The sequence below is a fragment of the Oncorhynchus masou genome, chromosome 24, assembly GCF_036934945.1.
Source record: "Oncorhynchus masou masou isolate Uvic2021 chromosome 24, UVic_Omas_1.1, whole genome shotgun sequence".
NCBI classification, from domain to species: domain Eukaryota; kingdom Metazoa; phylum Chordata; class Actinopteri; order Salmoniformes; family Salmonidae; genus Oncorhynchus; species Oncorhynchus masou.
The window spans coordinates 9,289,311-9,313,382 of NC_088235.1; the positions used below are offsets into that span (position 1 = coordinate 9,289,311).

General features: G+C 46.3%; 2 protein-coding genes across 2 annotated transcripts in view; one reads left to right on the plus strand and one right to left on the minus strand.

Annotated features, from left to right (window-relative positions):
- Positions 1–24,072, plus strand: part of LOC135513383 (dedicator of cytokinesis protein 1-like) — a 1,066,221-nt gene that overhangs the window by 362,739 nt on the left and 679,410 nt on the right.
- The window catches only part of LOC135511833 (dedicator of cytokinesis protein 1-like), a 513,132-nt gene that overhangs the window by 259,395 nt on the left and 229,665 nt on the right, over positions 1–24,072 (minus strand). Inside the window, exon 14 of the mRNA XM_064933315.1 lies at positions 2,770–2,871. Within this exon, the coding sequence (XP_064789387.1) occupies positions 2,770–2,871 (102 nt within the window). The remainder of the gene's footprint in view (positions 1–2,769; positions 2,872–24,072) is intronic.

Here is a 24,072-nt window from a genome sequence, read left to right on the forward strand (position 1 = left end):
AGTCAATGTGGAGGCTATATACAGGGGGTACTGGTACAGAGTCAATGTGGAGGCTATATACAGGGGGTACCGGTACAGAGTCAATGTGGAGGCTATATACAGGGGGGTACCGGTACAGAGTCAATGTGGAGGCTATATACAGGGGGTACTGGTACAGAGTCAATGTGGAGGCTATATACAGGGGGTACTGGTACAGAGTCAATGTGGAGGCTATATACAGGGGGTACCGGTACAGAGTCAATGTGGAGGCTATATACAGGGGGTACCGGTACAGAGTCAATGTGGAGGCTCTATACAGGGGGTATTGGTACAGAGTCAATGTGGAGGCTATATACAGGGGGTACTGGTACAGAGTCAATGTGGAGGCTATATACAGGGGGTACCGGAACAGAGTCAATGTGGAGGCTATATACAGGGGGTACTGGTACAGAGTCAATGTGGAGGCTATATACAGGGGGTACCGGTACAGAGTCAATGTGGAGGCTATATACAGGGGGTAACGGTACAGTGTCAATGTGGAGGCTCTATACAGGGGGTACCGGTACAGAGTCAATGTGGAGGCTCTATACAGGGACCTCTGGCAGTCTCTATGGGGTTCAATTCGACTCTTTTCTCTGTATACATCAATGATGTTGCTCTTGCGGCTGGTGAGTCTCTGATCCACCTCTACGCGGACGACACCATTCTGTATACTTCTGGCCCTTCTTTGGACACTGTGTTAACAAACCTCCAGACAAGCTTCAATGCCATACAACTCTCCTTCCGTGGCCTCCAACTGCTCTTAAATACAAGTAAAAGTAAATGCATGCTCTTCAACCGAAGAGAGTATTTGTTCCTCGTGAACTCCTGGGATGAGTCCATCAGGGAGAGAATTTGTTCCTCGTGAACTCCTGGGATGAGTCCATCGGGGAGAGAGTTTGTACCTCGTGAACTCCTGGGATGAGTCCCTCAGGGAGAGAATGTGTTCCTAATGAAGACCTGGGATGAGTCCCTCAGGGAGAGAGTTTGTTCTTGATGAATACCTGGGATGAGTCCATCAGGGAGAGAGTTTGTTCCTCATGCAGACATGGGATGAGTCCATCAGGGAGAGAGTTTGTTCCTGATGAAGACCTGGGATGAGTCCATCAGGGAGAGAGTTTGTTCCTGATGAAGACCTGGGATGAGTCCATCAGGGAGAGAGTTTGTTCCTCATGCAGACATGGGATGAGTCCATCAGGGAGAGAGTTTGTTCCTGATGAAGACCTGGGATGAGTCCATCAGGGAGAGAGTTTGTTCTTGATGAAGACCTGGGATGAGTCCATCGGGGAGAGAGTTTGTTCCTCATGCAGACCTGGGATGAGTCCATCAGGGAGAGAGTTTGTTCCTCATGCAGACCTGGGATGAGTCCATCAGGGAGAGAGTTTGTTCCTGATGAAGACCTGGGATGAGTCCATCAGGGAGAGAGTTTGTTCCTGATGAAGACCTGGGATGAGTCCATCAGGGAGAGAGTTTGTTCCTCATGCAGACATGGGATGAGTCCCTCAGGGAGAGAGTTTGTTCCTGATGAAGACCTGGGATGAGTCCATCAGGGAGAGAGTTTGTTCCTCATGAAGACCTGGGATGAGTCCATCGGGGAGAGAGTTTGTTCCTCATGCAGACCTGGGATGAGTCCCACATGGCTTACTATTTAATTCTCTCCATAGGGAAAGGAGGATACCTAGTCAGTTGTACAACTGAATGCCTTCAACTGAAATGTTGAAGGCTCCCTGCTCTACTAACCACTAGGCTCCCTGCTCTACTAACCACCAGGCTCCCTGCTCTACTAACCACTAGGCTCCCTGCTCTACTAACCACTAGGCTCCCTGCTCTACTAACCACCAGGCTCCCTGCTCTACTAACCACTAGGCTCCCTGCTCTACTAACCACTAGGCTCCCTGCTCTACTAACCACTAGGCTCCCTGCTCTACTAACCACTAGGCTCCCTGCTCTACTAACCACTCAGCTCCCTGCTCTACTAACCACTAGGCTCCCTGCTCTACTAACCACTAGGCTCCCTGCTCTACTAACCACTAGGCTCCCTGCTCTACTAACCACTAGGGTCCCTGCTCTACTAACCACTAGGCTCCCTGCTCTACTAACCACTCGGCTCCCTGCTCTACTAACCACTAGGCTCCCTGCTCTACTACCCACTAGGCTCCCTGCTCTACTAACCACTAGGCTCCCTGCTCTACTAACCACTAGGCTCCCTGCTCTACTAACCACTAGACTACCTGCAATGCTTGTTGTATATTTAATATAACTATCATATCATCCTGGGGGCCATTTACATGGCAGCTCACAGGGAAATGTTCCACGCCTGAATCTGATTGGAGGATCCCCACCAATCAAGTTACATCAGGAAATGGGGGAATTCCAATCCATGAAAAACTGCATCAGTATCTGCATAACGATGATGGACCTATCAAATTAAAGTGTGATATTCTGGTCTGCCCACGACAACGATGGAGAGGTTGACGTTGTGATACATCATTCAGATCTAGTAGGATTGTGATAGAATAGTGATGACAGGAGAACTTGACAAATACAACGGGCTGAACGGTAGTCTTGAACTGGCCTGGGCAGGCAGAGGGGCCATCGAACTCACCTAGATTGACATGGATGGTCGTTCTATAGCCTATATTTCTATAACAGAGAGGGTAGCTTCACCACAAAGGACAGCCATGGCAAAACAGTGCAGTCTGATTTGGCTAATTGACGAGGTATAGTCAGGAAGTGAGGCGTGGAGCTCACCACAACGTCGGTCCTCATCTTGCCGAAGGTGTTGATCAGGTGAGTGTAGTGGTAGTCGTCCATCTGTCTCAGAGTAGCGGTCATGCTGGCCACGAAGCTGCCCTGTACAGAGAGAGAGACAGAGAGGGGAATGGGGAGAGAGAGAGAGGGGGGGGGGGGGAGAGAGAGAGAGAGAGATGGGGAGGGGGTGGAGAGAGAGAGAGGGGGATAGAGAGAGAGGTAGAGAGAGAGAGAGAGAGAGAGAGAGAGAGATGGGGAGGGGGTGGAGAGAGATAGGGGGATAGAGAGAGAGAGAGAGAGAGAGAGAGATGGGGAGGGGGAGACAGATGGAGAGAGAGCGTGAGAGAGAGAGAGTTAGAGGGAGACAGAGAGATGGGGAGGGGGAGAGAGAGAGAGCGGGGGGGGGAATATGGAGAGAGAAAGAGGGGGTGGAGAGAGAGAGGGGGTAGAGAGAGAGAGATGGAGAGAGAGAGACAGAGAGAGAGAGAGAGAGACAGAGAGAGAGAGAGAGAGAGAGAGAGAGAGAGATGGGGAGGGGGAGAGAGAGAGAGAGGGAGACAGAGAGATGGGGAGGGGGAGAGAGAGGGGGGGATATGGAGAGAGAGAGAGAGAAAAAGAGAGCGAGCGAGAAAGAGGGGGAGGGGAGAGAGAGAAAAAGAGGGAGAGAGAGAGGAAAACATTCAATACACAATACATGGTTCATACTGTAATTGGTGTCCAGTCAAAGCAATGGCTCAATGACTGTTGTTTGTCTTGAGGAGCAGCAGGAGCAGACGGAGAGGAAGGAAATGAGCTCAATTATCAAGTCAGAGTCGAAGCTGGGCTCGCTAATAACCCTGTTGAGCTGAGACTGGGAGGCAGAGAGAGGGGCCCAGCCAGAAGCCTGAGCTGAAACAGGGAGAGAGGCCCAGCCAGAAGCCTGAACTGAGACAGGGAGAGAGGCCCAGGGAGAGAGGCCCAGCCAGAAGCCTGAGCTGAGACAGGGAGAGAGGCCCAGGGAGAGAGGCCCAGCCAGAAGCCTGAACTGAGACAGGGAGAGAGGCCCAGCCAGAAGCCTGAGCTGAAACAGGGAGAGAGGCCCAGCCAGAAGCCTGAGCTGAAACAGGGAGAGAGGCCCAGCCAGAAGCCTGAGCTGAAACAGGGAGAGAGGCCCAGCCAGAAGCCTGAGCTGAAACAGGGAGAGAGGCCCAGCCAGAAGCCTGAGCTGAAACAGGGAGAGAGGCCCAGCCAGAAGCCTGAGCTGAAACAGGGAGAGAGGCCCAGCCAGAAGCCTGAGCTGAGACAGGGAGAGAGGCCCAGCCAGAAGCCTGAGCTGAAACAGGGAGAGAGGCCCAGCCAGAAGCCTGAGCTGAGACAGGGAGAGAGGCCCAGCCAGAAGCCTGAGCTGAAACAGGGAGAGAGGCCCAGCCAGAAGCCTGAGCTGAGACAGGGAGAGAGGCCCAGCCAGAAGCCTGAGCTGAAACAGGGAGAGAGGCCCAGCCAGAAGCCTGAGCTGAGACAGGGAGAGAGGCCCAGCCAGAAGCCTGAGCTGAGACAGGGAGAGAGGCCCAGCCAGAAGCCTGAGCTGAGACAGGGAGAGAGGCCCAGCCAGAAGCCTGAGCTGAGACAGGAAGAGAGGCCCAGCCAGAAGCCTGAGCTGAGACAGGGAGAGAGGCCCAGCCAGAAGCCTGAGCTGAGACAGGGAGAGAGGCCCAGCCAGAAGCCTGAGCTGAGACAGGGAGAGAGGCCCAGCCAGAAGCCTGAGCTGAGACAGGGAGAGAGGCCCAGCCAGAAGCCTGAGCTGAGACAGGGAGAGAGGCCCAACCAGAAGCCTGAGCTGAGACAGGGAGAGAGGCCCAGCCAGAAGCCTGAGCTGAGACAGGGAGAGAGGCCCAGCCAGAAGCCTGAGCTGAGACAGGCCCAGCCAGAAGCCTGAACTGAGACAGGGAGAGAGGCCCAGCCAGAAGCCTGAGCTGAAACAGGGAGAGAGGCCCAGCCAGAAGCCTGAGCTGAGACAGGGAGAGAGGCCCAGCCAGAAGCCTGAGCTGAGACAGGGAGAGAGGCCCAGCCAGAAGCCTGAGCTGAGACAGGGAGAGAGGCCCAGCCAGAAGCCTGAGCTGAGACAGGAAGAGAGGCCCAGCCAGAAGCCTGAGCTGAGACAGGGAGAGAGGCCCAGCCAGAAGCCTGAGCTGAGACAGGGAGAGAGGCCCAGCCAGAAGCCTGAGCTGAGACAGGGAGAGAGGCCCAGCCAGAAGCCTGAGCTGAGACAGGGAGAGAGGCCCAGCCAGAAGCCTGAGCTGAGACAGGGAGAGAGGCCCAACCAGAAGCCTGAGCTGAGACAGGGAGAGAGGCCCAGCCAGAAGCCTGAGCTGAGACAGGGAGAGAGGCCCAGCCAGAAGCCTGAGCTGAGACAGGCCCAGCCAGAAGCCTGAACTGAGACAGGGAGAGAGGCCCAGCCAGAAGCCTGAGCTGAGACAGGGAGAGAGGCCCAGCCAGAAGCCTGAGCTGAGACAGGGAGAGAGGCCCAGCCAGAAGCCTGAGCTGAGACAGGGAGAGAGGCCCAGCCAGAAGCCTGAGCTGAGACAGGGAGAGAGGCCCAGCCAGAAGCCTGAGCTGAGACAGGGAGAGAGGCCCAACCAGAAGCCTGAGCTGAGAGAGGGAGAGAGGCCCAGCCAGAAGCCTGAGCTGAGACAGGGAGAGAGGCCCAGCCAGTCTCAGCCATTGAAGGATAACTGGGTTAGAGGAGAGTGTTTGAGACATTGGCACAATGAGATATAACTGATTGGTGTTGAAGTGTCCGGGGGAGGGTAAGAGAGAGAGGGATGGATTGGAGAAAGGATGAAGTGGAGTGAAAAATGAACATCTCTGTCTGTCGGTCGACCCTGTGAGAGGTGTGTTTCTACAGAAACCATTAAGGATTCAACGTAACGGAAGAGTACGTACTAGACCAAAGAGGAAGGGAGGGATGAAGAGTGATTCTGATAGAAGAGTCTGGTCCAGCAAGATCAGAAATAGGAGAGGTGAGAAGACGGGTGTGGAGCCTACAAGCCTGACTGAAGGTGTCTTACAACAGGGAAGGGCTATAGAGACTAGTAGAGGGAAGGGCTATAGAGACTACTAGAGGGAAGGGCTATAGAGACTACAAGAGGGAAGGGCTATAGAGACTAGTAGAGGGAAGGGCTATAGAGACTACTAGAGGGAAGGGCTATAGAGACTACAAGAGGGAAGGGCTATAGAGACTAGTAGAGGGAAGGGCTATAGAGACTACAAGAGGGAAGGGCTATAGAGACTACAAGAGGGAAGGGTTATAGAGACTACAAGAGGGAAGGGCTATAGAGACTACAAGAGGGAAGGGCTATAGAGACTAGTAGAGGGAAGGGCTATAGAGACTACAAGAGGGAAGGGTTATAGAGACTAGTAGAGGGAAGGGCTATAGAGACTAGTAGAGGGAAGGGCTATAGAGACTACTAGAGGGAAGGGCTATAGAGACTACAAGAGGGAAGGGTTATAGAGACTACAAGAGGGAAGGGCTATAGAGACTACAAGAGGGAAGGGTTATAGAGACTACAAGAGGGAAGGGCTATATAGACTACAAGAGGGAAGGGTTATAGAGACTACAAGAGGGAAGGGCTATAGAGACTACAAGAGGGAAGGGTTATAGAGACTAGTAGAGGGAAGGGCTATAGAGACTACAAGAGGGAAGGGTTATAGAGACTACAAGAGGGAAGGGCTATAGAGACTACAAGAGGGAAGGGTTATAGAGACTACAAGAGGGAAGGGTTATAGAGACTACAAGAGGGAAGGGTTATAGAGACTACAAGAGGGAAGGGTTATAGAGACTACAAGAGGGAAGGGTTATGGAGACTACAAGAGGGAAGGGTTATAGAGACTACAAGAGGGAAGGGTTATAGAGACTACAAGAGGGAAGTGCTATGGAGACTACAAGAGGGACTGATATGTGTTAGATTGGAGCAGGATGGTCATAGGAGAACAACGGTGAGAGGAACAGTAAACATGAACATGAAATGGACTGTAATTTCTACGATCTTTAGCCCTGGATCTACAGTCTGAACCACGGTGTTCATCAATAACTACTGTATTATCAGCCCATTCATTTTGATTGGCTGTATCAACTACCTGACCTGATCTACGACTACACAACTGTACACCAATACCCAGAAAACAACTATAGAGACTAGTAGAGGGAAGGGTTATAGATCTACAACTACACACCGATACCCAGAAAACAACTATAGAGACTAGTAGAGGGAAGGGTTATAGATCTACAACTACACACCAATACCCAGAAAACAACTAGAGAGACTAGTAGAGGGAAGGGTTATAGATCTACAACTACACACCAATACCCAGAAAACAACTAGAGAGACTAGTAGAGGGAAGGGTTATAGATCTACAACTACACACCAATACCCAGAAAACAACTAGAGAGACTAGTAGAGGGAAGGGTTATAGATCTACAACTACACAACTGTACACCAATACCCAGAAAACAACAACAACAATAATCAAAAGACATTCGGAAAATTCTAGAAATGTTTTTTTCTTAGAGAAGACCCCCCCCAACCATCCCCCCTAGAGAAGCCCCCCATCCCAACCATGCCCCCTAGAGAAGCCCCCGCCCCCCCAACCATCCCCCTAGAGGAGCCCCCCAACCATCCCCCTAGAGAAGCCCCCATCCCAACCATGCCCCCTAGAGAAGCTCCCCATCCCAACCATGCCCCCTAGAGAAGCCCCCCCGCCCCCTCCAACCATGCCCCCTAGAGGAGCCCCCCAACCATCCCCCTAGAGAATCCCCCCAACCATCCCCCTAGAGGAGCCCCCCAACCATCCCCCCTAGAGAATCCCCCCAACCATCCCCCCTAGAGAAGCCCCCCCAACCATCCCCCCTAGAGAATCCCCCCAACCATCCCCCCTAGAGAAGCCCCCCCAACCACCCCCTAGAGAAGCCCCCTCCAAACCATCCCCCCTAGAGAAGCCCCCCTCCCAACCATCCCCCCTAGAGGAGCCCCCCAACCATCCCCCCTAGAGAAGCCACCCCCAACCATCCCCCCTAGAGAAGCCCCCCGCCCCCCCAACCATCCCCCCTAGAGGAGCCCCCCCCAACCATCCCCCCTAGAGAAGCTCCCCCAACCATCCCCCTAGAGAAGCTCCCCCCAACCATCCCCCTAGAGAAGCCCCCCAACCATCCCCCCTAGAGAAGCCCCCCCCAATCATCCCCCCTAGAGAAGCTCCCCCAACCATCCCCCTAGAGAAGCCCCCCTCCCAACCATCCCCCTAGAGAAGCCCCCCCCTCCCAACCATCCCCCCTAGAGAAGCCACCCCCTTGTATAAATGCTGACATCTCAAACACAGCTTGAAAAAAAGAGAATTGACATAAAGGTGAACCTGAATGAACACAATGTGCATGAGAAAACATGAGCCATGATAAGGTGTTGAGGTGTTGATAAGCCTTCAGACAGACACGATGTTACAGCTGTCTGGAACGAAGCCCGACCTCAGAGACACGGTCCGTCAACATCTAACCACTTAGTAGAGGGCAAAATCAGCATATTTCACCTTTCTGGTGACACAAACACATCCTTGATAAATAGATTCTTCTTCGTTACATTTTTTAACATTTTTATACATGGACTAGGAAATGGCACCCTCCTTCCCTATGTAAGTGCACTACTTTTGACCAGAACCCTTTGTAGTGCACTACTTTTGACCAGAACCCTTTGTAGTGCACTACTTTTGACCAGAACCCTTTGTAGTGCACTACTTTTGACCAGAACCCTATGTAGTTCACTACTTTGACCAGAACCCTATGTAGTGCATTACTTTTGACCAGAACCCTATGTAGTGCACCGTGTAGGGAATAGGGTGCCATTTGGGACACAGCCCCAGGATATTAATATTCAGAGATCATAACAGTCAAGGGAGACATTTTTTATTTTAATACATTTTTTTATTTAATTTAACTAGGCAAGTCAGTTAAGAACAAATTCTTACTTTCAATGACGGTCTAGCAGGGAACAGTGGGTTAACTGCTTTGTTCAGGGGGCAGAACGACAGATCTTGTCAGCTCAAGGGGATTCGATCATGCAACCTTTCGGTTACTTGTCCAACGCTCTAACCACTAGGCTACCTGCCTCTCACCACTAGGCTACCTGCCTCTCACCACTAGGCTACCTGCCTCTCACCACTAGGCTACCTGCCTCTCACCACTAGGCTACCTGCCTCTCACCACTAGGCTACCTGCCTCTCCCCACTAGGCTACTTGCCTCTCACCACTAGGCTACCTGCCTCTAACCACTAGGCTACCTGCCTCTCAGCACTAGGCTACCTGCCTCTCACCACTAGGCTACCTGCCTCTCACCACTAGGCTACCTGCCTCTCACCACTAGGCTACCCGCCTCTCACCACTAGGCTACCCGCCTCTCACCACTAGGCTATCCGCCTCTCACCACTAGGCTACCTGCCTCTAGCCTGGAGAGATAACACAGATGTACCTTCCCTGGTCTCCCGTCTCTACAGCCTGAGAACGGAGACCAATTAGACTAGGCTTGATTAGAAAGGAGTCTGAACGGATGCTCCTCATTCCCTTCCTTCCTTTCCTAACCACTGAACAAAGGATCCCATTACTTGAGAGCAGGGGCAGATTAAGGAAGAGAGAGGGGGTAGAGAGGGAGAAAACAGGAGGAGGAAACGAAAGAGGGAACTCAGTAAAACAATAGTAACGGCCCAGCTGTCTCTCTTTCTAAATTGTTGTGCTACAACAGAACAGTAAATTATTCCCAATGGGAATAGAGCAGATTACTCTAGCACAGACTAGATTATTCCCCATGGGAATAGAGCAGATTACTCTAGCACATACTAGATTATTCCTCAAGGGAATAGAGCAGATTACTCTAGCACATACTAAATTATTCCCCATGGGAATAGAGCAGATTACTCTAGCACAGACTAGATTATTCCCCATGGGAATAGAGCAGATTACTCTAGCACAGACTAGATTATTCCCCATGGGAATAGAGCAGATTACTCTAGCACAGACTAGATTATTCCCCATGGGAATAGAGCAGATTACTCTAGCACAGACTAGATTATTCCCCATGGGAATAGAGCAGATTACTCTAGCACAGACTAGATTATTCCCCATGGGAATAGAGCAGATTACTCTAGCACGGACTAGATTATTCCCCATGGGAATAGAGCAGATTACTCTAGCACAGACTAGATTATTCCCCATGGGAATAGAGCAGATTACTCTAGCACAGACTAGATTATTCCTCATGGGAATAGAGCAGATTACTCTAGCACAGACTAGATTATTCCCCATGGGAATAGAGCAGATTACTCTAGCACAGACTAGATTATTCCTCATGGGAATAGAGCAGATTACTCTAGCACAGACTAGATTATTCCTCATGGGAATAGAGCAGATTACTCTAGCACAGACTAGATTATTCCCAATGGGAACAGAGCAGATTACTCTAGCACAGACTAGATTATTCCCCATGGGAATAGAGCAGATTACTCTAGCACAGACTAGATTATTCCCCATGGGAATAGAGCAGATTACTCTAGCACAGACTAGATTATTCCCCATGGGAATAGAGCAGATTACTCTAGCACAGACTAGATTATTCCCTATGGGAATAGAGCAGATTACTCTAGCACAGACTAGATTATTCCCAATGGGAATAGAGCAGATTACTCTAGCACAGACTAGATTATTCCCCATGGGAATAGAGCAGATTACTCTAGCACAGACTAGATTATTCCCCATGGGAATAGAGCAGATTACTCTAGCACAGACTAGATTATTCCCCATGGGAATAGAGCAGATTACTCTAGCACAGACTAGATTATTCCCCATGGGAATAGAGCAGATTACTCTAGCACAGACTAGATTATTCCCCATGGGAATAGAGCAGATTACTCTAGCACAGACTAGATTATTCCCCATGGGAATAGAGCAGATTACTCTAGCACAGACTAGATTATTCCCCATGGGAATAGAGCAGATTACTCTAGCGCAGACTAGATTATTCCTCAAGGCCATAAAGTAAAATAATAATAATCTAGCAGACTAAATCAGATTATTCTCCAAACGAATACATCAGATTAATCTAGGACAGATTAGAGACGATTCCCCAAGGTAATAAAACAGATTAATCTAGCACATATTATATAATATTATTCCCCAAGGTAATGAAACAGATTAATCTAGGACAGATTATATAATATTATTCCCCAAGGTAATGAAACAGATTAATCTAGCACAGATTATATAATATTATTCCCCAAAGTAATGAAACAGATTAATCTAGCACAGATTATATAATATTATTCCCCAAGGTAATGAAACAGATTAATCTAGCACAGATTATATAATATTATTCCCCAAGGTAATGAAACAGATTAATCTAGCACAGATTATATAATATTATTCCCCAAGGTAATAAAGCAGATGAATCCCTCATTAATATGCTGGCGGACAGATTTGAATGATCCTTAAAAGGGCCAATCTGCAGATGCTCCATCCATACATAATTCAATGATATATACCCATTGATGGTTGAATAATATAATTTATGAATACCTCATGAGTTTAGTTCAACTGTCACACTCCATCAGAACCCCAAAATATCAGTTTTTTTTGTAAACGGCAATATTTGTAAACATTGTAAACAAAACAGTGTATAGACTCAAAACATAAAACGATCATTTGGGTTGTCAAGTCGTTGTATCCATCACTCTTGTCTGTGAATTTGAGAGTGTCTACGTGTCTCCATGTCCCTCCCTTAGCATTTGTTTTTTTACCAAAACAGAGGCAGGTACGTTGTTAATGTTTAAACTGTGGATCGCCTCTTTTAGCTCCGTTCCAAAACAATGTAATTGCTGCTGTAACCTCTGGGGGCTGGTAATGGGAGGGGAAAATACATTAAGGCAAATTAAATGGGAGTTTATTTTTTGCATCCCGAATTGCACCCTATTCCCTATATAGTGCACTACTATAGACCAGATGGCACCCTATTCCCTATATAGTGCACTACTATAGACCAGATGACACCCTATTCTCTATATAGAGCACTACTATAGACCAGATGGCACCCTATTCCCTATATAGTGCACTACTATAGACCAGATGGCACCCTATTCCCTATATAGTGTACTACTATAGACCAGATGGCACCCTATTCCCTATATAGTGCACTACTATAGACCAGATGGCACCCTATTCCCTATATAGTGTACTACTATAGACCAGATGGCACCCTATTCCCTATATAGTGCACTACTATAGACCAGATGGCACCCTATTCCCTATATAGTGTACTACTATAGACCAGATGGCACCCTATTCCCTATATAGTGCACTACTATAGACCAGATGGCACCCTATTCCCTATATAGTGTACTACTATAGACCAGATGGCACCCTATTCCCTATATAGTGTACTACTATAGACCAGATGGCAACCTAATCCCTATAGTGCTCTACTATAGACCAGATGGCACCCTATTCCCTATATAGTGCACTACTATAGACCAGATGGCACCCTAATCCCTATATAGTGCACTACTGTAGACCAGATGGCATCCTATTCCCTATATAGTGCACTACTATAGACCCGATGGCACAATAATCCCTATATAGTGCACTACTATAGACCAGATGGCACCCTATTCCCTATTTAGTGCACTACTATAGACCAGATGGAACCCTATTCTCTGTATAGTGCACTACTATAGACCAGATGGCACCCTATTCCCTATATAGTGCACTACTATAGACCAGATGGCACCCTATTCCCTATATAGTGCACTACTATAGACCAGATGGCACCCTATTCCCTATATAGTGCACTACTATAGACCAGATGGCACACTAATCCCTATATAGTGCACTACTATAGACCAGATGGCACACTAATCCCTATATAGTGCACTACTATAGACCAGATGGCACCCTATTCCCTATATAGTGCACTACTATAGAACAGATGGCACACTAATCCCTATATAGTGCACTACTATAGACCAGATGGCACCCTATTCCCTGTATACTGCACTACTATAGACCAGATGGAACCCTATTCCCTATATAGTGCACTACTATAGACCAGATTGCACCCTATTCCCTGTATAGTGCACTACTGTAGACCAGAGCCCATAGGGAACCATTGGGGAAGAAGCCATACCATCTGTGCTCCACACCTCTCTGTTGAGATGTTCTTGTGCAGAGTAATGTGTGTATAACACCTCCTCGCCGAAAAGGGAGCAAGACCTCTGAACAACAATTAGTCTACAATTAAATGTAAAAATGATTTGAGAACACAGTGTACCTGTTTTTGCAGGTAAACAAGACACCGATGGGGCACTAATGGAAAAGTTACGTCCGGAGTGCTGTCTCGAGGTATTGACTTGTACATTTTTGTCAGGAATTTGATGAGTACATCTATACAGTCTCAATCCTCTGTGTGTGTTTTAACTCCTCTAGACTGTCTCCAGTGAGAACTAAAGAGGGTGCCCTCACAGACTCACAGACGCTAGGGGTTGACCCCGTTCGGACGACAGGCTGTTGGTCGACACAATTTTATTTAGTCCAGCAGTAGAAAATATAGATAGATAGATAGATAGATAGATAGATAGATAGATAGATAGATAGATAGATAGATAGATAGATAGATAGATAGATATCTGTTATGGCACACGAGACACCTGTCTGATTCACGCCTGTCTCAGTGGACTAATCCATTATAGAGGCCTGTCTCAGTGGACTAATCCATTATAGAGGCCTGTCTCAGTGGACTAATCCATTATAGAGGCCTGTCTCAGTGGACTGATCCATTATAGAGGTCTGTCTCAGTGGACTAATATATTATAGAGACCTGTCTCAGTGGACTAATCCATTATAGAGGTCTGTCTCAGTGGACTAATCCATTATAGAGACCTGTCTCAGTGGACTAATCCATTAAGGAGACCTGTCTCAGTGGACTAGTCCATTGTGTTGGCTGCGGGGGTGGCACACCAGTATCACTAGTAGTACATTGACCGTTAATTACCATAATTTATAATCTACAATGTTTGATTGGTTACTGTAATATCTGTTAACACAGTCAATATATTATTATTACAGTCTTCCGTTGTTGGAGTGGACGCGTTGTTTGCAGAGCGCACAACCTACTGTAGGCTACAACGTTTTGGTTTATGGCCTGTTTACGAGTTGTCAATATATTCATTGATTTGCAGGCCAATAAATGGAGGCCTGTAAATGGAGAACTATAAATGGAGGCCAATAAATGGAGGCCTGTAGATGGAGGCCTGTAAATGGAGGCCTGTAAATAGAGGACTGTAAATGGAGACCTGTAAATGGAGACCTGTAAATGGAGGCCTGTAAATGGAGGCCTATAAATGGAGGCCTATAAATGGAGGCCTGTAAATGGAGACCTGTAAATGGAGGCCTGTAAATGGAGGCCTGTAAATGGAGGCCTGTAAATGGAGGCCTGTAAATGGAGGCCTGTAAATGGAGGCCTGTAAATGGAGGCCTGTAAATGGAGGCCTATAAATGGAGGCCTGTAAATGGAGGCCTGTAAATGGAGACCTGTAAATGGAGGCCTGTAAATGGAGGCCTGTAAATGGAGGCCTATAAATGGAGGCCTATAAATGGAGGCCTATAAATAGACCTGTAAATAGAGGACTGTAAATGGAGGTCTGTAAATGGAGGCCTGTAAATGGAGGCCTGTAAATGGAGGCCTGTAAATGGAGGCCTGTAAATGGAGGCCTGTAAATGGAGGCCTATAAATAGACCTGTAAATAGAGGCCTGTAAATGGAGGCCTGTAAATGGAGGCCTGTAAATGGAGGCCCTATAAATAGACCTGTAAATAGAGGCCTGTAAATGGAGGCCTGTAAATGGAGGCCTATAAATGGAGGCCTGTAAATGGAGGCCTATAAATGGAGGCCTGTAAATGGAGGCCTGTAAATGGAGGCCTGTAAATGGAGACCTGTAAATGGAGGCCTGTAAATGGAATGCCTGTAAATGGAGGCCTATAAATAGACCTGTAAATAGAGGCCTGTAAATGGAGGCCTGTAAATGGAGGCATGTAAATGGAGGCCTGTAAATGGAGGCCTGTAAATAGAGGCCTGTAAATGGAGGCCTGTAAATGGAGGCCTGTAAATGGAGGCCTGTAAATGGAGGCCTGTAAATGGAGGCCTGTAAATGGAGGCCTATAAATAGACCTGTAAATAGAGGCCTGTAAATAGAGGCCTGTAAATGGAGGCCTATAAATGGAGGCCTGTAAATGGAGGCCTGTAAATGGAGGCCTGTAAATGGAGGCCTATAAATAGACCTGTAAATAGAGGCCTGTAAATAGAGGCCTGTAAATGGAGGCCTGTAAACGGAGGCCTATAAACGGAGGCCTGTAAACGGAGCCCTATAAATAGACCTATAAATGGAGGCCTGTAAATGGAGGTCTGTAAATGGAAGCCTGTAAATGGAGGCCAGTAAATGGAGGCCTGTAAATGGAGGCCTATAAATAGACCTGTAAATGGAGGCCTGTAAATGGAGGCCTGTAAATGGAGGCCTGTAAATGGAGGCCTGTAAATGGAGGTCTGTAAATGGAGGTCTGTAAATGGAGGTCTGTAAATGGAGGCCTGTAAATGGAGGTCTGTAAATGGAGGTCTGTAAATGGAGGTCTGTAAATGGAGGCCTGTAAATGGAGACCTGTAAATGGAGACCTGTAAATGGAGGCCTGTAAATGGAGGCCTGTAAATGGAGGCCTGTAAATGGAGGCCTGTAAATGGAGGCCTATAAATAGAGGCCTGTAAATGGAGGCCTGTAAATGGAGGCCTGTAAATGGAGGCCTGTAAATGGAGGCCTGTAAATAGAGGCCTGTAAATGGAGGCCTGTAAATGGAGGCCTGTAAATGGAGGCCTGTAAATAGAGGCCTGTAAATGGAGGCCTGTAAATGGAGGCCTGTAAATGGAGACCTGTAAATGGAGGCCTGTAAATGGAATGCCTGTAAATGGAGGCCTATAAATAGACCTGTAAATAGAGGCCTGTAAATGGAGGCCTGTAAATGGAGGCCTGTAAATGGAGGCATGTAAATGGAGGCCTGTAAATGGAGGCCTGTAAATGGAATGCCTGTAAATGGAGGCCTATAAATAGACCTGTAAATAGAGGCCTGTAAATGGAGGCCTGTAAATGGAGGCCTGTAAATGGAGGCCTGTAAATGGAGACCTGTAAATGGAGGCCTGTAAATGGAGGCCTGTAAATGGAGGCCTGTAAATGGAGGCCTGTAAATGGAGGCCTATAAATAGAGGCCTGTAAATGGAGGCCTGTAAATGGAGGCCTGTAAATGGAGGCCTGTAAATGGAGGCCTGTAAATGGAGGCCTATAAATAGACCTGTAAATAGAGGCCTGTAAATAGAGGCCTGTAAATGGAGGCCTGTAAATAGAGGCCTGTAAATGGAGGCCTGTAAATGGAGGCCTGTAAATGGAGGCCTATAAATAGACCTGTAAATAGAGGCCTGTAAATAGAGGCCTGTAAATGGAGGCCTGTAAACGGAGGCCTATAAATGGAGGCCTGTAAATGGAGCCCTGTAAATAGACCTATAAATGGAGGCATGTAAATGGAGGCCTGTAAATGGAGGCCAGTAAATGGAGGCCTGTAAATGGAGGCCTATAAATAGACCTGTAAATGGAGGCCTGTAAATGGAGGCCTGTAAATGGAGGCCTGTAAATGGAGGTCTGTAAATGGAGGTCTGTAAATGGAGGCCTGTAAATGGAGGCCTGTAAATGGAGGTCTGTAAATGGAGGTCTGTAAATGGAGGCCAGTAAATGGAGGCCTGTAAATGGAGGCCTATAAATAGACCTGTAAATGGAGGCCTGTAAATGGAGGCCTGTAAATGGAGGCCTGTAAATGGAGGCCTGTAAATGGAGGCCTGTACATGGAGGCCTGTAAATGGAGGCCTGTAAATGGAGGCCTGTAAATGGAGGCCTGTACATGGAGGCCTGTAAATGGAGGCCTGTAAATGGAGGCCTGTAAATGGAGGCCTGTAAATGGAGGCCTATAAATGGAGGCCTGTAAATAGAGGCCTGTAAATGGAGGCCTATAAATGGAGGCCTGTAAATGGAGGCCTGTAAATGACCTATAAATGGAGACCTGTAAATGGAGGCCTGTAAATGGAGGCCTGTAAATGGAGGCCTGTAAATGGAGGCCTGTAAATGGAGGCCTGTAAATGGAGGCCTGTAAATGGAGGCCTGTAAATGGAGGCCTGTAAATGGAGGCCTGTAAATGGAGGCCTGTAAATGGAGGCCTGTAAATGGAGGCCTGTAAATGGAGACCTGTAAATGGAGGCCTGTAAATGGAGACCTGTAAATAGAGGCCTGTAAATGGAGGCCTGTAAATGGAGGCCTGTAAATGACCTATAAATGGAGACCTGTAAATGGAGGCCTGTAAATGGAGGCCTGTAAATGGAGGCCTGTAAATGGAGGCCTGTAAATGGAGGCCTGTAAATAGAGGCCTGTAAATGGAGGCCTGTAAATGGAGGCCTGTAAATGGAGGCCTGTAAATGGAGGCCTGTAAATGGAGGCCTGTAAATGGAGGCCTGTAAATAGAGGCCTGTAAATGGAGGCCTGTAAATGGAGGCCTGTAAATAGAGGCCTGTAAATGGAGGCCTGTAAAAGTGTCCATCTGGGGATGTGATACTGTTTCTGAATGTCTTAACTCAACATCACCGTGGAACTTCTCAAAGTCATTTGTTCTTTGCCACAAACAGCTAAGTAAACAAAGTCTGTTTTTATACATCCGTTGAGAATGACAATCGTTCCTCAACGTGGTTTATTGGAAAAATCTCCCCCCCTTTCCTTTCAACAACGACTCAGCGTGAAAGGAGAACGTTATGCTCTGATCTGGGGGAAACGTCATACAATAGGCCAACCTGATTACTTCTTAACCCTTGAGCAAATAGTCTACAGCTGTGTCTGTCTGTACGGAGCTCAATGACGCAGGGAACTCTCTAAGGGACCAGAATATTTTATACAATGTTGTAAGTTTGCTAACGTGATGAGGCTCGGATCAAGTTAATAGTTGATACGATGTTTCAAGTTCCTTGCAGACAGGCCATGCGTAGCCAATGTGATTTATAGGATTTTTATTTATTTTTAAATCAGGATATTTTCTACCTGCAGGCTGCAAATGTTTTTATTTGTTGGTTAATGTAGGCTATTTGTACATATTGCCAATAGAAGTTAATTTTACATTTGTATCAGTTTAATTTAGATATATATTTGATTAACCACATGATATTGATTTTGAGATATGAAGACTTCCTTATAAATTAAATTCTCTCTTAGGTGTTTTTAGTCAGGGACAGCCCTAACACACCCTTCTTAGGTGTTGTTGTTAGTCAGGGACAGCCCTAACACATCCTCTCAGGTGTTGTTAGTCAGGGACAGCCCTAACACATCCTCTCAGGTGTTGTTAGTCAGGGACAGCCCTAACACATCCTATCAGGTGTTGTTAGTCAGGGACAGCCCTAACACATCCTCTCAGGTGTTGTTAGTCAGGGACAGCCCTAACACATGCTCTCAGGTGTTGTTGTTAGTCAGGGACAGCCCTAACACACCCTCTCAGGTGTTGTTAGTCAGGGACAGCCCTAACACATCCTCTCAGGTGTTGTTAGTCAGGGACAGCCCTAACACATCCTCTCAGGTGTTGTTAGTCAGGGTCAGCCCTAACACATCCTCTCAGGTGTTGTTGTTAGTCAGGGACAGAGCCCTAACACACCCTCTCAGGTGTTGTTAGTCAGGGACAGCCCTAACACATCCTCTCAGGTGTTGTTAGTCAGGGACAGCCCTAACACATCCTCTCAGGTGTTGTTTTTAGTCAGGGACAGCCCTAACACATCCTCTCAGGTGTTGTTAGTCAGGGTCAGCCCTAACACATCCTCTCAGGTGTTGTTAGTCAGGGACAGCCCTAACACATCCTCTCAGGTGTTGTTAGTCAGGGACAGCCCTAACACATCCTCTCAGGTGTTGTTAGTCAGGGACAGCCCTAACACATCCTCTCAGGTGTTGTTAGTCAGGGTCAGCCCTAACACATCCTCTCAGGTGTTGTTAGTCAGGGACAGCCCTAACACATCCTCTCAGGTGTTGTTAGTCAGGGACAGCCCTAACACATCCTCTCAGGTGTTGTTAGTCAGGGACAGCCCTAACACATCCTCTCAGGTGTTGTTAGTCAGGGACAGCCCTAACACATCCTCTCAGGTGTTGTTAGTCAGGGACAGCCCTAACACATCCTCTCAGGTGTTGTTAGTCAGGGACAGCCCTAACACATCCTCTCAGGTGTTGTTAGTCAGGGACAGCCCTAACACACCCTCTCAGGTGTTGTTAGTCAGGGACAGCCCTAACACATCCTCTCAGGTGTTGTTAGTCAGGGACAGCCCTAACACATCCTCTCAGGTGTTGTTAGTCAGGGACAGCCCTAACACATCCTCTCAGGTGTTGTTAGTCAGGGACAGCCCTAACACATCCTCTCAGGTGTTGTTAGTCAGGGACAGCCCTAACACATCCTCTCAGGTGTTGTTAGTCAGGGACAGCCCTAACACATCCTCTCAGGTGTTGTTAGTCAGGGACAGCCCTAACACACCCTCTCAGGTGTTGTTAGTCAGGGACAGCCCTAACACATCCTCTCAGGTGTTGTTAGTCAGGGACAGCCCTAACACATCCTCTCAGGTGTTGTTAGTCAGGGACAGCCCTAACACATCCTCTCAGGTGTTGTTAGTCAGGGACAGCCCTAACACATCCTCTCAGGTGTTGTTAGTCAGGGTCAGCCCTAACACATCCTCTCAGGTGTTGTTAGTCAGGGACAGCCCTAACACATCCTTTCAGGTGTTGTTTTTAGTCAGGGACAGCCCTAACACATCCTCTCAGGTGTTGTTAGTCAGGGACAGCCCTAACACACCTTTCTTAGGTGATGTTGTTAGTCAGGGACAGCCCTAACACACCCTCTTAGGTAGTGTTGTTAGTCAGGGACAGCCCTAACACACCCTTCTTAGGTGTTGATCTCTCAACTTCATCTTCGTGATGAACTATAGCTGGTTTCTATGGCAACAGCTTTTTTTTGAGAAAGAGGGGGAATCAAATACAATATTCAGATAAGACATGTCTCTATACTGCAGCATTATCAATGATCATCTCCTCATGTCTCTATACTGCAGCATTATCAATATTCCTCTCATCATGTCTCTATACTGCAGCATTATCACTGATCATATCCTCGTGTCTCTATACTGCAGCATTATCAAGGATCATCTCATCATGTCTCTATACTGCAGCATTATCACTGATCATATCCTCGTGTCTCTATACTGCAGCATTATCAAGGATCATCTCATCATGTGTCTCCATACCACAGAATTATCAATGATACTCATGTCTCTATAATTCAGCATTATCAATGATCATATACTCATGTATCCATACCACAGCATTATCAATGATCATCTACCCATGTCTCTATAATGCAGCATTATCGATGATCCTCTCACCATGTCTCCATACCACATCATTATCAATGATCATCTCCTCATGGATCTATACTGCAGCATTAGCAATGATAATATCATCATATCTCTGTACTGCAGCATTATCAATGATAGTATCATTATGTCTCCATAATGCAGCTTATCAATGATCATATCATGTCTCGGTACCGCAACATTATCAATGATCCTCTCATCATGTATATATAATGTAGCATTATCAATAATCATTTCATGTATATATAATGCAGCATTATCAATGATACTCTCCTCATGTCTCTATACCATATCATTATCAATGATCCTCTCCTGCAGCATTATTGATTATCATCTCCTCACAACTCTATACTGATGGCATTATCAATTATAATCTCCTCACGACTCTATACTGATGGCATTATCAATTACTCTCCTCACGACTCTACAGCAACATTATCCATTACCATCTCCTCACAACTCTACTGCAACATTATCAATTATCATCTCCTCCTGACTCTACTGCAGCATGATCAATTCTGCTCTGTCTCACGACTCTACTGCATCATGATCAATTCTGATGTTCTCACGACTCTACTGCAAAATTATAAATGATACTCTCTTCACGTCTCTATACTGATGGCATTATCAATTATCCTCTCCTCACGACTCTACTGCAACATTATCAATTCTACTCTCCTCGTGACTATACTGCAGCATTATCAATTATGATGTTCTCGCCACTACACAGCAACATGATCCATTATCCTCTCCTCACAACTCTACTGCAACATTATCAATTATCATCTCCTCCTGACTCTAATGCATCATGATCAATTCTGATGTTCTCACGACTCTACTGCAAAATTATAAATGATCCTCTCCTCACGACTCTATACTGATGGCATCATCAATTATCCTCTCCGCACGACTCTAAACTGATGGCATCATCAATTATCCTCTCCTCACGACTCTAAACTGATGGCATTATCAATTATCCTCTCCTCATGACTCTATACTGGTGGCATTATCAATTATCTTCTCCTCACGACTCTATACTGATGGCATTATCAATTATCTTCTCCTCACGACTCTATACTGATGGCATGATCAATTATCTTCTCCTCACGACTCTATACTGATGGCATTATCAATTATATTCTCTTCACGACTCTATACTGATGGCATTATCAATTATATTCTCCTCACGACTCTATACTGATGGCATTATCAATTATCCTCTCCTCACGACTCTATACTGATGGCATTATCAATTATATTCTCCTCACGACTCTATACTGATGGCATTATCAATTATCCTCTCCTCACGACTCTATACTGATGGCATTATCTTCTCCTCACGACTCTATACTGATGGCATTATCAATTATCCTCTCCTCACGACTCTATACTGATGGCATCATCAATTATCCTCTCCTCACGACTCTAAACTGATGGCATTATCAATTATCCTCTCCTCATGACTCTATACTGGTGGCATTATCAATTATCTTCTCCTCACGACTCTATACTGATGGCATTATCAATTATCTTCTCCTCACGACTCTATACTGATGGCATTATCAATTATCTTCTCCTCACGACTCTATACTGATGGCATTATCAATTATATTCTCTTCACGACTCTATACTGATGGCATTATCAATTATATTCTCCTCACGACTCTATACTGATGGCATTATCAATTATCCTCTCCTCACGACTCTATACTGATGGCATTATCAATTATCCTCTCCTCATGACTCTATACTGATGGCATTATCAATTATCCTCTCCTCACAACTCTATACTGATGGCATTATCAATTATCCTCTCCTCACGACTCTATACTGATGGCATTATCCTCTCCTCACGACTCTATACTGATGTCATTATCAATTATATTCTCCTCACGACTCTATACTGATGGCATTATCAATTATCCTCTCCTCACGACTCTATACTGATGGCATTATCAATTATCCTCTCCTCACGACTCTAAACTGATGGCATTATCAATTATCCTATCCGCACGACTCTAAACTGATGGCATTATCAATTATCCTCTCCTCACGACTCTAAACTGATGGCATTATCAATTATCCTCTCCTCGCGACTCTAAACTGATGGCATTATCAATTATCCTCTCCTCACAACTCTATACTGATGGCATTATCAATTATCCTCTCCTCACAACTCTATACTGCAACATGATCAATTCTGCTCTCCTCACGACTATACACTGCAGAATTATAAATTATTCTCTCCTCACAACTCTATACTGCAGCATGATCAATTCTGATGTCCTCACCACTACACAGCAACATGATCAATTATGCTCTCCTCACGACTACACAGCAACATGATCAATGCTGATGTCCTCACCACTACACAGCAACATGATCAATGCTGATGTCCTCACCACTACACAGCAACATGATCAATGCTGATGTCCTCACCACTACACAGCAACATGATCAATGCTGATGTCCTCACCACTACACAGCAACATGATCAATGCTGATGTCCTCACCACTACACAGCAACATGATCAATTCTGCAGCATACATAGTTCATCTGTCCAGTGTCTGTGTTCTTTTGCCCGTCTTATTCTTGTCTTTCTATTGGCCAGTCTGAGATACGGCTTTTTCTTTGTAACTCTGCCTCGAAGGCCAGCATCTCGGAGTCGCCTCTTCACTGTTGACGTTGAGACTGGTGTTTTGCGGGTCCTGTTTAATGAAGCTGCCAGTTGAGGATTTGTGAGGCATCTGTTTCTCAAACTAGACACTCTAATGTACTTGTCCTCTTGCTCAGTTGTGCACCGGGGCCTCTCTCTTTCTATTCTGGTTAGAGCCAGTAAGTGCTGTTCTGTGAAGGGAGTAGTAAACAGCGTTGTACGAGATCTTCAGTTTCTTGGCAAATTCTCTCCATGGAACAGCCTTCATTTCTCAGAACAAGAATAGACTGACGAGTTTCAGAAGAACGTGTCTTTGTGTCTGGACATTTTCAGCATGTAATCGACCCCACAAATGCTGATGCTTCTTTAATCAGAAGAGCAGTTTTCTGCTGTGCTAACATAACTGCAAAATGGTTTTCTAATGATCAATTAGCTTTTTAAAATGATAAACTTGGATTAGCTATCACAACGTGCCATTGAAACACGAGTGATGGTTGCTGATAATGGGCCTTTGTAAGCCTATGTAGATATTCCATATAAAATCTGCCGTTTCCAGCTACAATAGTCATTTACAACATTAACAATGTCTACACTGTATTTCTGATCAATTTGACGTTATTTTAAATGGACAAAACATTTTATTTTCTTTTAAAAACAAGGACATTTCTAAGTGACCCCAAAATGTTGAACGGTAGTGTACACTAAATAATATATGTGTGAAATTCATTTTGATTTAGAATGGACCATTATCATGCACCTGTCTTGGAACGGGGGCAGGGGAAAATACATATTATTTATGCACTTAAATAGCGAATGGAGGATGCTTTCCCATGGTTCATTTTCATGCCAGCCAGGTAGGCTATACTCCTGTTGTCAAGAGAAGCAATGTGCTTAATATTAGGAATGTTGAGGAATAACTATAGTAGGCCTAGCCTATAGAAAGCTGATCCTCCTCTTTTTAGTAGAGGCCATCGAAAAAAGATAAAAAATTCACACAATTACATAGCCTATAGAAATGTTGTACAACCAAAATAAGCTTAGGCACAAGCAACGGACAATGAACACAATGAACACAAATGGCAATTTGAATGCAGATACCGTGATAAGATCCTG